The following is a 15871-nucleotide window of genomic DNA, read 5'->3' on the forward strand; positions in this document are numbered from 1 at the left end:
GAAAACAATAAAATATACTCCATATTCTTAAACACCAGCTTCCAGATATACTTTGGCTGTACTTATGCAAGCTTTGTTGTTGTTGCTGTTTGTTTTGTTTTCATTCAGTTTGAATTTTTAAACTTTGATTTTTATCTCAAAATTGTTTATAAAATGAACTTCACCTTGGTTAAAACTAAAAACAAATGATTAAAATTAAAACTGTTAAGTATTATTTAATATGCTATGCTTTGATGAGTACTTAATAAAGGGTTTTGATTCGGCCTATTGGTATTCATAATTGTGAAGCAAATTTGGTAGTCTTTATAATTGATGATCAGTTTAGAAATTGATCAACTGGGAGGAAATGACTATTCACCCTTCACCTAGGAAGGAGTGAGCAGGACCACCTTCCTTGTGCTTTTCCATTCAACCTTTTGTGGCCCCACCATCTCTAGCTTCAGAGATGGGCTCTGGTGGTGCAGGGAAGGGTGGGCTTATGCTGGGGTGGGAAGTAAGGTATCAAGAGGGGATTGCTGAGAGGTAGTGGTTGAGGGGAGAGAAGCTCTACCTATTACACAGAGTAAGGAGACACTGGACCCATTACCAGCCGTATCTGGCCTGGGAAACTTTTAGCTGCAATTGCCACAGGTAACAATTCACCAGCCATAAAGGGAGTCACACTTGGGGAGAAGCTGACATTTATTTTTGTTATTATTTGTTGGAGAAATAAAAAATCCTACCAACACTGGTACCTCTTGGTACCAACATAGAATACAGAGAAAATACAATTTACAATTAAGTGTGCATGTGTGGTTAAGTGCATGCAGGCAGTTGGTTAAAGACGACAAAGTCTAGACAGAATTTCACACAAATATTCAGTAAAGTAGGAGAAAGAACAACGAACACTTGTCTCTGTGAGAGACAACTAGATGTGCCATGTTGTGATGGTTTCTGTCCACCTTCTCAACAACTCCTGTGTTTAACTTAACTTGGAAAACGAGACTGGGTTTATCTATTTCCTGATCACAAAAATTGGGTCTATTTTGTTTTAAGGAGACACCCTAAGGGAAGGGAAGGAGCAGTGTAGCTGCCTCTCCTTTATATATATTGAACAAAGGAACTTTCATTTTATTTACCTTTACACTGTCAGAATCAGTGCATTACCAGTGCCTCACCCTAGTCCCATGGAAGCCTATCTTTTGAAGGACTGCGTTCTTCAAACATTTCTACTGTATTGCCAGTTGTGTATACATGGAATAAGCTGTATTGTTTCCTGAGTTTGCCTACAGACCTTGCCTGGTATGCATGTGCAGTCAGAGCTATTTATTTATTTATTTCATTTCCGTAGGTTTTTGGGGGAACAGATGGTGTTTGGTTACATGAGTAAGTTCTTTAGTGGTGATTCGGTGAGATTTTGCTGCACCCATCACCCGAGCAGTATACACTGTACCCAATTTGTAGAATTTTATCCCTCACCCCCACTTCCACCCACCCCCTCCCACCCCCAGTCCCCAAAGTCCATTGTGTCATTCTTATACCTTTGGATCCTCACAGCTTAACTCCCACTTATGAGTCAGAACATGCAATGTTTGGTTGTCCATTCCTGAATTACTTCACTTAGAATAATGGTCTCTAGTTTCATCCAGGTTGCCGTAAATACCATTATTTCATTCCTTGTTAATGACTGAATAGTATTATTCATATACTATATATACACTATACTATTAGTATATATATAATATATATCTATATTATATATAAAAAAGATGCTTGCACACGCATGTTTATAGCAGCACAATTCACAGTTGCAAAAATATGGAACAGCCCAAATGCCCATCAGAGGTGGGCATTTGGAAAAGGAGCCATTACACAAAAAAGATGCTTGCACACACATGTTTATAGCAGCACAATTTGCAACTGCAAAAATATTATATATTAATATATATTAATTAATATATAATATATAAATATATAAATATATAATATATATAATAGTATATATACTATTTGTATAGTATTAATAGTATATACACACACACATATATATACACACACACTGCAATTTCTTTATTCACTCATTGTTCGATGGGCATTTGGACTGATTCCATATTTTTGCAATTGCGAATTGTGCTGCTATAAACATGTGTGTGCAAGCATCTTTTTTGTATAATGGCTTCTTTTCCTCTGGGTAGATACCCAGTAATGGGATTGCTGGATCAAATGGTAGTTCTACTTTTAGTTCTTTAAGGAATCTCCACACTGTATTCCATAGTGGCTGTACTAGTTTACATTTCCAGCAGTGTTCCCTTTTCACTGCATCTTTGCCAACCTCTATTGTTTTTTGATTTTTTCATTACGGCCATTCATGCAGGAGTGAAGTGGTATCGCATTGTGGTTTTGATTTGCATTTCCCTGATCATTAGTGATGTTGAGCATTTTTTCATATTCTTGTTGGCCATTTGTATATCTTCTTTTGAGAATTGTCTATTCATGTCCTTAGCCCATTTTTTTTTTCTTGCTAATTTGGAGTCAGAGCTTATTCAGCCCCCAGACCTCACCTGATTGTCCATGGAGTACGCTAGTGGCCCCTGCCTCTGGCCACCAGGTATCTGAGCCCCATACTGGTTCCTTATCATTCCAGATTTTATCATCACTATACTGATAACTTACCAAAATCAAGGTAAACATTCTGTTACATGTCTGTGTGACTTGTGATTCCCTGAAAGATATTACTTGGTTTGGCATGTGTTTTACAGTATTTTGTAGTTCTGAAGGTAGGTGCACATTTACTGATTTGGACTGTTCTCTGCACATTTACAGTAAACACTGTAAATCATTGCTCTGTAGTTAATGTGGCATACTCTGTGATGATCTGCAACCGTCTGTTTCTCTTGTCTCTGTCTCTCTCTTCCTCTTCTCTCCCTCCCTCCTTCCAAGCAAGCTTCTAAAAGGAATCTTTTTCAATTCTTAACAACTTGTGCTGACCACCCAGAATTCTTAAAGAGGACGGCTGAGAGATCTGCACTCACTAATTGTTTAAGTGACTGGAGCACATTTTGCTGGTTTTCTGTTGTTGAGGTGTGGAAGGAACTCATTAGGCATTATTTCAGTGCCCTTATTTTGCTTTCAGTCTTCTCTGTGGAAAGCAATGCTGTGTTTATTCTTTTGCCATGGAGTTGAATCATAAAAGTAAATACTAAATACCATACAGTCTTCATTTCATTGATTAAGGTACACATTTTATAATTGAGATGAACCTAATTTTATAATTTTGCTTAATCTTGACTAGAGCCAACATTCTTTTGAAGACTTCTATTATTTAATTTATGCAATAATACATAAACTTTGTAAAAATTAGATAAAAGAGTAAATCCAAAGAAAAATTTTCAAACTACTTTTAATTCCACCACCAAGAGAAAAAGTGTAGCATTTTGTTGTATAATGGCTTAAAAATGTATTATCATATAAATATATTATCATTAACTAAGATGATGTTGTACATAGTGCTTACTGATGCAATATTGATTATTAAAAAATTGAAGAATTACAAGAATGTAAAAGGGTGCTACATTTGTGTCAGTGTTGAGATTGGGGTTCATGAGTTAAAGATTCTAATTTGAAAAGATTGAGAAATATTGAATTAAGTTATTTCTATTGGAATTTTTAAATTAACCAACTTCTTGCAAAAAACAGATGAAGAGGGGGAGAGAGAGAGACCATGAAATTTACAATGTTATCAGATGCTGGGGCATCATTTTGAACTATCAGGGGCATCAGATTAATCTGAGGAGAGTATGAATATATTATGATATGTATACTATGTATGTTTGTGTGTATATATATACTGTATACACACACACACACACACATAGACACACAGTAAATGATGGGACTAGTAATTGAATTAAATAGAGTGTCTCAAATCCTGTTTTGAAAACGGTGTAAATAAATAATAGAATAATCAGTGTCAAAGGGCTCAAATTTGTTATTCGTTTGTAAGATGACACTCATCAGACATATTACTTTTGAAAGCATTTAAAATCTGTTATCTTCCAACTCTTTTTATTATATGCAGTTATAACTTGATTGCTTATAATGGGTTTAGGTAAGTCATAGGACAGATTTTGTCTCCCTGCTATATCTGTTTCTTTGTATAATTTTGGCAGTACCAAGCTAGATTTGCAAATTCACCTTAACATATTTGCCATATTATGTTAGTACTGTTTTTTGTTTATATCTACAGTCATGTGTTGCATAAGGATGTTTTGGACATTGATGGACCACATATATGATGGTGGTCCCAGAAGATGATAATGAAGCTGAAAAATTCCCATAACTTAGTGATGCTGTAACTGTCATAAGGGCATAGCACAATGCCATTTACTCGAGTGTATTAGTCTGTTCTTATGCTGCTACTAAAGACATACTTGAGACTGGGTAATTTATAAAGGAAAGTGGTTTAATTGACCCACAGTTCCGCATGGCTGGGGAGGCCATGGTGAGAAGCAAAAGAGGAGCAAAGTCACGTCTCTCATGGCAGCAAGCAAGAGAGAGAGAGCATGTGCAGGGAACTAACCATCAGATCTCATGAGACTTGTTCACTATCATGAGAACAGCACAGGAAAGACCCACCCCTATGATTCAGTTATCTCCCACTGGGTCCCTCCCATGACATGTGAGAATTATAGGAGCTACAATTCGAGATTTGGGTGGGGACACAGCCAAACCGTATCATCCGGTATTTGTGGTGATGCTGTTGTAAACAAACCTACCATGCTGCCAGTTGTAGAAATAGCTAGCACATACAATTATGTACAGTACATAATACTTGGTAGTGATAACCAACAACTATGTTACTGGTTTATGTGTTTATTATAATTTTATCATTATTTTATTTATTTATTTCTTTTGAGATGGAGTCTTGCTCTGTTGCTCAGGCTGAAGTGCAGTGGTGCAACTATGGCTCACTGCAACCTGTACTTCCCCTGTTCAAGCGATTCTTCTGCCTCAGCTTCCTGAGTAGCTGGGATTACAGGCATGTGCCACCATGCCTGGTTAATTTTTGTATTTTTAGTAGAGACGGGATTTCACCATATTGGCAGGCTGGTCTCAAACTCCTGACTTCATGATCTGCCTGTCTTGGCCCCGCAAAGTGCTGGGATTGCAGGTGTGAGCCACTGTGTCCAGTCCATTATTTTAGAAGGTATTCCGTCTACTCATTAAAAAAAAAAAAGTTAACTATAAAACAGCCTCAGGCAGTTCCTTCAGGAGGTGTCCCAGAAGAAGGCATTGGTATCATAGGAGACGACAGCTCCATGCATGTTATTGCCCCTGAAGACCTTCCAGTGGGACAAGATCTGGAGGTGGAACACAGTGATATTGCTGATCCTGACCCTGTGTAGGCCTAGGCTAATGTGTATGTTTGTGTCTTAGTTTTTAATAAAAAAGTTTAAAAACTAAAAAAATACAGTTTTAAAAATTGAAAAAGGCTGATAGAATAAGGAAAAAATGAAACAATATTCTTGCACAGATGTGTGATGTGTTTGTGTTTTAAGCTGTATGATTATAAAAGAGTCAAAAAGTTAAAGAAATTGAAAAGCTTATAAAGTAAAAAAGTTACTGTAAGCCAAGGTTTATTATTGAAGAAAGAAAAATATTTTTAAAATAAATTTAGTGTAGCCTAAGTGTACAGTGTTTATAAGGTCGACGGTAGTATACAGTAGTGTCCTAGGCCTTCACATTCATTTACCACTCACCCAGAGCAATTTCTAGTCCTGTAAACGCCATTCATGTTAAGTGTCCTATACAGGTGTACTATTTTTGTTTTGTTTTTGTTTTTTTTTTTTGAGATGAAGTCTCTCTCTGTTGCCCAGGCTGGAGGGCAGTGGTGCGGTCTTGGTTCACTGCAACTTCTGCCTCCCAGGTTCAAGCAATTCTCCTGCCTCAGCCTCCTGTGTAGCTGGGATTACAGGTGTGCACCACCACAACCAGCTAATTTTTATGTTCTAGGAGAGATAGGGTTTCACCATGTTGGCCAGGCAGGTCTCCAACTCCCAACCTCAGGTGATCCACCCGCCTCGGCCTCCCAAAGTGCTGGGATTACAGGCGTGAGCCACTGTATCCAGCCTAAAATCTTTTATATCATATTTTTACTGTAACTTTTCTGTGTTTAGAAACATGAATACTTACCGTGTATTACAGTTGCCTGCAGTATTCAGTACAGTAACATGTTCTATAGGTTTGTAGCCTAGCAGTGATATGCTATACCATCTAGCCTAGGTGTGTTGTAGGCTATTCCATCTCGGTTTGTGTAAATATACTTTATGGTGTTTGCACAATGATGGAATCACCTAAGGATGCATTTCTCTGACTGTATCCCTGTCCTTAAGTGACTCATGACTGTATTTGGAGTCTGAGTGCCGTGAAGTCAAGGGCTGCTTTTATCAGCCTTGGTTTTTGCATACTGTACGACAGAAAGTAGGCACTGATCTATCTCCCTACTGGAAAATCCAAGGCCCAATTCTGCTTCTGATTTGTTATTGATACAAAGAATTAGAATTTCACTCTTTTAAGAAATCCAAACTGTACTTTCTAAATCTTACTTCCTTATTCAATCTTTTATAGATTTTTTCCATTACTACTACTGTTGCTGAAAAACATGATCTGTGATAGAAATATTAATAATTGTGCTTTGGGAGTATTGAAGAAGGGTAAGAATAATACAGTATCAGATCAGAGAGAGGGTGGAACCAGATCTCACAAGATTTTTATTTGGAGTTTGGATTGGATTTGCCTATAATGGACTCCCATTAGGGTAAATCAGGGAAATGACACAATGTGGTCTGCACATTAAAACTGGAATTATTCTGGCTCTTACGTAGAAGCAAAGAGATCAGTTGGCTGGAGCTGGAGTTCAGGCAATAGATAATGGCGGTTTGGGCTAGAGTTGACACAATGACCGTGGTAAGAAGTGATCACGTTTGGGATGTGTTTTTGGAAGTGGAAGGACAGGGCTTGTGGGTGGGTTAGAGATGGAGAATAAGTGAAAGGAAATGAATCAGGAATGACTCCCTGTGTTTTTGGCCTGAGCAAGAGTGATTATTTCTTGATATATGATATATTTGCAATTATTCATATTCTATAGTCCATGGATGTGTGAGTGTGTGTGTGTGTGTATGTGCATATTTGTGTGTGGCCTTTCTCCAAAGCTGACCAGTTCCTTAAGGCATTCCTCTTTGATTAATCCTATATTTCACCTATATGTAGTCATGCTGTATGCAGAAATTCCTCATCAGTCACCCTATGACCTGGTGTGCCTGTAGACAAGATCTATTTGTTTAGCACAGTGTTTTAGGAAATTATAGTTATCAGGAGATTATACATATAAATACAGAAATGAGAAGTTCTGCCCACAGTGAACCTGAATTCCCATATGGCCACTCTGGACTAGAACTGAGCAGGAGCTGCCATTTGAGCCTGCAGAGCCAGCTGATTTTCCAGATGTGCCTGGGGCCCATCACGTTTGCTTCCCTCAAATGTGTCATCACTGCAGTTGTTTGCAGCCCCTGCTCCCCACGAGACACCCTGGCTTCTCCCCGTGCATTGTGATGATCGTTTGCCTTTGTGCTCTAACATTTTAAAATCCAGCAGCAGTAGTGTCCCAGCTGCAAGTATGAATGCTGGTCTCACTTGTCCAAATGGTGATGGTAGGGGGAGTTGAGACTTGGGTACAGCCAAAGCTGGCCATGCCAGGGCTGTAGTATCTGTCATCTAGAGTCATGTAATGTGTTTGTTTAATTTTTTTAAAGTTAAATGTGACCCAAGGCTTATATACCTTTCAAGTTCAAGACTGTTCATTTATACCCTTTTGTATTTATTGGAAAACTATGGAAACTGTCTTGAGAATAAGGAGAATGACCTGAACTTGGCATTTCCACAGGGCCAAGCACAAAGGAGGTATTCACTAAATATTTGTCCAAATGCATTATTCAACTGTATTCTCTTTGTCAGAGAAGTCTCTGCAAATGAGTCTTTGCAAAGATTTCAAAATCGAAATAAGAGGTTAACTGTCAGGATAAATCAGTTTTTATTTTTATTCATAGATGACTTCTGACAGTTCCAAGCTGTTTGCCAGAGTGGATCCCAAGTTTACAGCTTGTGATACCAAAGCACCAGACACACTTTAAAGTTGCGTACTAGGAAAAAATAGTCTGCATTTTGAATTCATCAAAATGTAGTATATATCTTGTTGCTCTCTTTGGGAGGCCACTAAATATATCCCACCCACCCCAGTGATTAAATATTTTTTTCCTTATATATCCCAGTCCAGTGATGAAATATTTTCTTCCCTATCTGTCCTAGTCCTGTGCCTTCATAATTTTAGTAGCAGTATAGCACAGATATTGAAAACATAGATTTAGAGTCAGATTTTGTGGTATCAGATCCTGGTTCTGCCTCTCATTTGTTAAGTCACCTCCACATCAGTTTCTTCCCCTGTAGAATGAAGAAGATGATGCTATTTTTCTTGAAATACTATCATAAGGAAATAAATAATACATCTAAATAATACAATTAAATCTTTATAAGTCTCTTAGAACATATCTGATACAGTGAATGCTTGCTATCATTATGTCTAAGAACATTTCATATTTCTACTGCCTGTTTCCGTATGGCCTATGAGCTAAGAATGGTTTTTACAGTTTTAGGTTGTTACAAAAAATCAAAAGAAGAGTAATATTTTGTGAGATGTGGAAATTATGTGAAATTCAAATTTTAGTGTCTACAAATGAAGCTTTATTAGAAGATAGTCATTCCAATTGGTGTATTTGTTTATGTATTGTCTATGGCTGCTTTCATTTTACAACAAAAGGTAGTTAATTGTTTTTGAATGACGTATATTCCTGCAGATCATCATATGACACATTAATGAAACCTCAGACTTGTGAGATCTTTCTCCGTGAATTGACACTACCATGCTCTCATGTTCAGGGCCTGCTTTGCCCTCCTGCCTGAGATGAAGAAGTGCTTATTTGTTGTCTCAGTCCTTTTAGATATTGTTGATATTTTATTATACTTTTCTGCCAATAGAAAACACTAAAGTTATGCTTGTGATATAGTCACATCAACCATTTAATGAACATCTGTCATCTTAGTTTTTAACAGGTAAACAAATAGATGCAGAAAGGCCAAGTAACTTGCCCAAAATTCTACGGCCAATAAGAGGCCTCTTGTTTACAGATGAGGTCATTGATGGATATCTATAATTATTTATAATATGAATAAATATTTATATTTCCTTTATATAATGCTTTTTTGTTGTTTGTTTTTTTGAAATACAGTCTTGCTGTGTTGCCTAGGTTGTAGTGAAGTGGCATGATCTCAGCTCACTGCAGTCTCTGTCTCCTGGGTTCAAGCAATTTTCCTGCCTCAGTCTCTCAAGTAGCTGGGATTACAGGTGTGCACCACCACGCCCAGCCAGTTTTTGTATTTTTAGTAGAGATGGTGTTTTGCCATGTTGGCCAGGCTGGTCTCAAATTCCTGCTCAAGTGATCCTCTAGCCTCGGCCTCCCAAAGTGCTAGGATTACAGGCATGAGCCACCGCGCCCAACCAGTTGTTTTGTATTATATTATTTTTTTGGAAGTGGAGAGTGGATTTGAGAAAGGTTACAGGATGCCCAGGTGTTATATTAGTTGCCCTTGCCATCATCAGTATTTTCTAAGATCCTTTCTATGCCTATATACCCCCATTTGTTTCTCCCATGTGCTTTACCTGTATGATATATTTTTGCTATGCCTAAGACCTGAAAGTGAATTTGGTTATTTGTTGGCTATTTTGCAGAACTGTTCTTCTAGTTGGGTGGGAGAGGGGGATTAGAGGTAGGCAGGTGATGAAGGCCACTTCTGCCCATTGCTTTTACTGACAGTGGGTAGCAAGTCCTCACGGGACTTTCCCCTCAGGGAGACATTACCCCTTGCCTGGCTTCCTGGAGTTCTGCCTCTGGAAAGTGGTTCCTGCATCTTGCACATCTCTGTGTTATTTTGATTGATGGAGAAAATCTCTTTGACCCTGAATCCATTGCTGTCTGTGAAAAAGGCAGCTGGGAATAGAAAAGCAGCTTTGTTTCAGATATGAATAAGTAACAGTGTATTCTTTACTGATTCTGTGGTGAAAACTTTAGTGCACTTTGCCTCATCTGGAGTATATGAACAATGAAGAAGGCACATGCTAAAAATGATAAGTTGACAATACCTAATACTTATTTAAAAACAGATAAAGGGAGGGAGGGGTACAAGGGTTGAAAAACTACCTCCTGGGTACTATGTTCACTACTTGGGCAGTGGGATCATTCGAGACCCAAACCTCAGCATCACACAACATACCCATGTAACAAACCTGCATATGAACTTCCTGAATCTAAATTTTTTAAAAGATAAGTAAATTATGCCTTGTAAAAAACTAAATCAAGTCTAGTTCAAGGGTCAACTCCTGTCTGAAGCCTTTGCCCACTCCCTGGCTTGCAGTGCTCTTGGGGCCTCTCTCTCCTCTGTGCTCCTATAGCACTGGCACACTTCTCGATTCCAGACCTTACACATCGCACTGTAATTATTATTTTCTGAAACAGAGTATCTCTTCCACCGAATGGTAAGCTGTTGAGTGTGCAGAAATGTGGAATCTTTATTCATCTTTGCAATTCAGGTCTCTTCAGGCATGCATGCGCACACCACGCACGCACACACACACACACACAATAAAAACAGATAAGGAATCACGAGGGGAGGAAGGAAGGAGTAATGCCAAATTTTAGGAAGCTTCAGAATGGCTCCTTCTTCCCCCTCCTCCATTTCAAACTCAGGGTAAAGTTTTGCTTCATATAAATGATACATATTTATTTTTTAAAGTGAGAAATGAAGAAGATAAAAGAAGTATTCATTAAAAAATATCTATTATTGACGGGAAGTGGAACTGTTAATCTCTGTGGAGATTTTATTATACAAGGCAGTAATTTGATACAAGATAATACAACATTTATTAAATATTAAATTGTACTCTATAGTTTTCAGCGCATTTTCTTATAATGTTATATTATTTGATCTTTACAGTGACTTTCGATTTAAAAGTTTAGGTAGCTGAGCCAGGTTCACCAGGTAGTTAATGGTCAAACTGGACTTAAAGCCGAGGCTTCCTGATTTTCTATGTGGTGATCGCCCCATTGCACAATAACCCATTGTGTCACAGACAGGCAAGGATCTACCAAACTTACAGTGAATGGAGTGGACTTTTCTGGCATCAGACACTAGAGCAGGATTATCTGTGGGAGTTGAGGCTATTTATCAGGGACAAGAGTTTAGGAATTCTATAAGCTTCAACCGACAAAATCTTGGAGTGGTACTAGTTTTAAGCACAAAAAGTATTTAATTGTTAAGCACAAAGTGCCTTAAGTGTTAAGAAATTAATAACCAGAAATACGGACTGAACACCTCAGCCCTGAAATTGATGACCAAATCACGTGCTCCCATAATGGAAATGCTGGAAGACATTGTCACACTGTGATGTGAAATGCAGTGATGAAGTGACAATCCTCATGCTTTTTGTTGGCCTCTGCACCCGGATGTCGTAGGCTCATTTACATTTTTAATGCATCTCCTTATCATTGCTTTCTCAGGAACATATATTATATTCAAGGTCTATTATTTTGTTGTCATTCATTGTTCTTTCTAACACTTTACTGTATATTTGTGTGAAATTATGTCCAGACTTTGTAGATTTTTTTTTTTTTTGAGATGGAGTCTTGCTATGTTGCCCAGGCTGGAGTGCAGTGGTGAGATCTTGGCTCACTGCAACCTTCACCTCCTGGGTTCAAGCAATTCTCCTGCCTCAGCCTCCCAAGTAGTTGGGATTACAGGTGCCTACCACCACTCCCAGCTAATTTTTGTATTTTTGCTAGAGATGAGGTTTCACCATGTTGGCCAGGCTGGTCTTAAACTCCTGAGCTCGCCTCAGCCTCCCAAGTGCTGAAATTACAGGCATGAACCACGGTGCCCGAAGGCCTATCAATGTTAACAGCAGCTTGATTTGCTTTCTTTATAAGGAAAAATGTAATTTATTTCAGCTTAAAATATTCTTTATGGGATTTGAAAATTTCTGTATTTGTACTTGTTCTTTCTATGAAAGACAAATTTGGATAGTCTGCAGATCATCCACAACATTTTAATTGAGCAAAAAATGAAGCCACTCATTTATTTGCAGGTGTATGTGGAGTTTCTGCTGTTGGCATACCCCATACTTTATTTGTGTTTTTCTTTTACAGAGTGGGAAACCACCAATCAATGATATGTTCACAGACCTCAAAGATGGAAGGAAGCTATTGGATCTTCTAGAAGGCCTCACAGGAACATCACTGGTGAGCAAGTCATCTTTGTAAACAATGGAGTCTCCAGTCATTACTGATACTTGATGACCCACTGTGGGTACCCATTAAAGTGAACGTATCCATTTTACTTTACATTCAAATGTAAAGGCTGAAATTGAGAACATTTTTAATGAAGTGTTTTAATGAGTGCTTTGATGCAACAACATTTCGGTTCTTCTGAGGGCTCTGTTTTTATTGAAGATAAAATTACCTTAACTGTTTATTGCTCTGATACAGCCCAGGATGAGAGAAATTACAAAAAAGAATGGATTTATAGAGAGGGCAGAATGTTTTGAACAGCAGAGTCTGGAGACAAACACATTGAAATTTTAAATATTTTTTAAAACAGTTGTTCAGGCTGGGCACAGTAGCTCACGCCTGTAATCCTAGCACTTTGGGAGGCCAAGGCGGGCGGATTGCCTGAGCTCAGCAGTTCGAGACCAGCCTGGGCGGCGCAGTGAAGCCCCGTCTCTACTAAAATACAAAAAATTAGCTGGGCGTGGCGGCATGCACCTGTAATTCCAGGTATTCGGGAGACTGAGGCCAGGAGAATTGCTTGAACCCGGGAGGCGGAGCTTGCAGTGAGCCGAGATTGCGTCACTGCATTCCAGCCTGGGCAACAGAGCGAGGCTCCGTCTCTAAAAAAACAGAAAAAGTTGTCAAAAACGATGACATCCATTTTTTATTCAGATTTTCAGGATTGTATTTTGTTTATTTATTTTTTAAATACACCTCTATTATTTCATGTGTAGGATACTCCATAGTCATGCAGAAAAAACTGCCAATGAAGAGGATGCATTTATGGGTACAAATGTTAACTCTAGAGGTAGAGGTACTATCACAGGACAGACAGATGCACTCCTGAAGATGAATTTCTTTCTTGCAGAAGTGTGGGGTGTCATTCTCTCCCTTTGCCCTCCAGGTGGTGGGTAGATAACTGTTAGACAGGCTGATCCCTCTCTCAGATAAGGTTCCCTGGCCAGTGAAGTAGAAAGAAGCTGCATAGGTTATCTTTCCCCAGGTGGGGATTCCCCGCCTTCCGAGGGCTCTTGTAATGCTACCTGGAGCCTGGGGATGGTGCCTCTGAATCCTCCTTGCTCTGTTCACATCTGTGCAGAATAAAGAGGCCACAGCTTCTCTAAAATCCTTCTGCAGCCATACCAATTGAGAGACAGGAAGCTTTGTTCATAGAGCACTGTTTTCCAAACTTGTCTGCACATTAGAACTATAGGCAATCTTTTAAAAATCCCAAGTCCAGACCACACCCTAGACCCATTAAGCCACACTCTTTGGGGGTGGGGTTGGACTGAGGGATTGGTGTTTTTATGAAGCTGCCTAGGACATTTCAATGTGCTTGCAAGTTAGGGAACTGGTATCTTAAGATGTTGTTAGTTGAGGGATTTACATACTGTGAACACCAGCTTCTAGGGTGGTAACCTGAGACTTCAGCCAGAGCTCCTGCCTCTGAGGGGCCCTGCACGCTGAGCTGCTCTTCTGTGTGTATCTCAATGTTAGTGTTTGTCAGACATATGGAGGGACAATCAGTTTTACTTGCTTTTGTGTTTTATTTTCCAGCCAAAGGAACGTGGTTCCACAAGGGTACATGCCTTAAATAACGTCAACAGAGTGCTGCAGGTTTTACATCAGAACAATGTAAGCTTGTAATGTGAGTTTTGGGGGTCTGTGCTGCCATCAGCATTATTTATTGTGAAACTCGCCAACTGCTTGATGCATTGGCATCCACTGATTCTTGCAAACATTTTTTATTATGAGAAATATTGAACTTTTTCTGTGAGTGAAGAAACAGTCATGTGCTTTTTCTGATGGCTATGTTGATCTGTGGTATAAATAATACATTTTTGAGATTTAGGTTCACCTGATTCTCTAAAATGAAATTTCTCTTATCTCTCACTTATACTGCTATCCAAATGTGCTAAAATGAAAACCTGGAGTTCTGTGAATAAATTGTCTTAAAAGTGTTTTTTTGTTTTGTTTTTTTGTTTTGTTTTTTTTCTTTCTTAATAGGTGGAATTAGTGAATATAGGGGGAACTGACATTGTGGATGGAAATCACAAACTGACTTTGGGTTTACTTTGGAGCATCATTTTGCACTGGCAGGTGGGGAAATTTCCAATCACTTTTTAATAGAGATGGAAAATGTATTGTTTGTCTTTTGGTTTCTTAGGGCTGCCATAACCAAGTACCACAAGCTGCTTGGTTTGAACACAGAAATTTGTTGTCTCCCAGTTCTGGAGGCTGGAAGTCCAAAATCAAGGCATCAGCAGGGTTGGTTTTTCCTGAAGTCTCTGAGGGAGACTCTGATCCATGCCTTGCCCCCAAATTCTGGTGGTTTGTCTGCAATCTTTGCGGTTCCTTGGCCTGTGATAAGATAGCTCCAGTGTTGCCGTGGTGTTCTCCCTGTGTGCATATCTGTGTCAAATATCCTCTTTTTGTAAAGACATCAGTCATATTGGATTTAGGGCCCACCTTACTCCTGTGTGACCTCATTCTAACTCGTGACATCTGCAATTACCTTATTTCCAAATAGAGCCCCTCTCTGAAGTACTCAACATATTAATTTTAGAGAACATAATTCAACTCATAACAATTTTCAATGGAAGAGACTGACAAAATGCCCTATTTTTGTGGTCTAGGGAAAAAAGTACGTACCTTTCTTATGTTAAATTTTAAAAATTGACATAATTTCCTGTCCAGAAAAGTTGCAGGAATAGTTCAAAGAATTCCCAAGTACCTTTCACTCACATTTCCTAAATGTTACCAGTTGTCAATATTGCATTTGTACTCTCTCCCTCTCTGCCTAAAATATTTACTGTGTATTTTCTAAAACCATGGCATTCTCCTAAAAACAAGAACTCTCATATGTAAACACAATAGCATACTGGTATAATAATATGAAATGTGAAATACTGATATTTAAAATGCCAATCATTGATTATTAAATATGAAAACTTAATATACAATTATTAAAATCAAGAAAATAACATTGAAATAATACAATTATGTAATCTACAGATCTTAGATTTTTGTCAGTTGTCCCAGTAATATCCTTAGTAGTGAAAGAAAATCTGAGATCATGCATTACATTTATTTTTCATGTCTCTTTAGTCCTCCTTAATCTGGAAGTTTTTGAGTCTTTGTATTTCATGATATTGATATTTTTGAAGAGTGCTGGCCAGTTATTTTGTAGAATATCTCTCTAGGTGGGCTTGGGCTTGGCTGAGGTTTCCTTATGATTAAGTTCAGGTTGTTCACTTTTGGCAGGGACGTCACAAAAGTGACGTGAGTTCTTCTTAGTGCATCATATCGGGGATAGGTGATGTCCGTCAGTTCTTTTTCTGGCAATGTTAACTTTGATTGTTTGGCTAAGGTGGTATTTACCAAGTTTCTTCCCTGTGATTTGACTACCCTTTGTTATTAAAAGTATCGGGTGGGGATATACTTTGAGACTGTATAAATAT

General features: G+C 38.5%; 1 protein-coding gene across 2 annotated transcripts in view; it reads left to right on the top strand.

Moving 5' to 3' along the window:
* The window catches only part of UTRN (utrophin), a 581550-nt gene that overhangs the window by 121017 nt on the left and 444662 nt on the right, over window positions 1-15871 (top strand). For both annotated transcript variants that reach the window (XM_025381643.1, XM_025381644.1), the window contains exons 4-6: window positions 12291-12383; window positions 13968-14045; window positions 14418-14510. In XM_025381643.1, the coding sequence (XP_025237428.1) occupies window positions 12291-12383; window positions 13968-14045; window positions 14418-14510 (264 nt within the window). The remainder of the gene's footprint in view (window positions 1-12290; window positions 12384-13967; window positions 14046-14417; window positions 14511-15871) is intronic.

The sequence above is a fragment of the Theropithecus gelada genome, chromosome 4, assembly GCF_003255815.1.
Source record: "Theropithecus gelada isolate Dixy chromosome 4, Tgel_1.0, whole genome shotgun sequence".
NCBI lineage: Eukaryota > Metazoa > Chordata > Mammalia > Primates > Cercopithecidae > Theropithecus > Theropithecus gelada.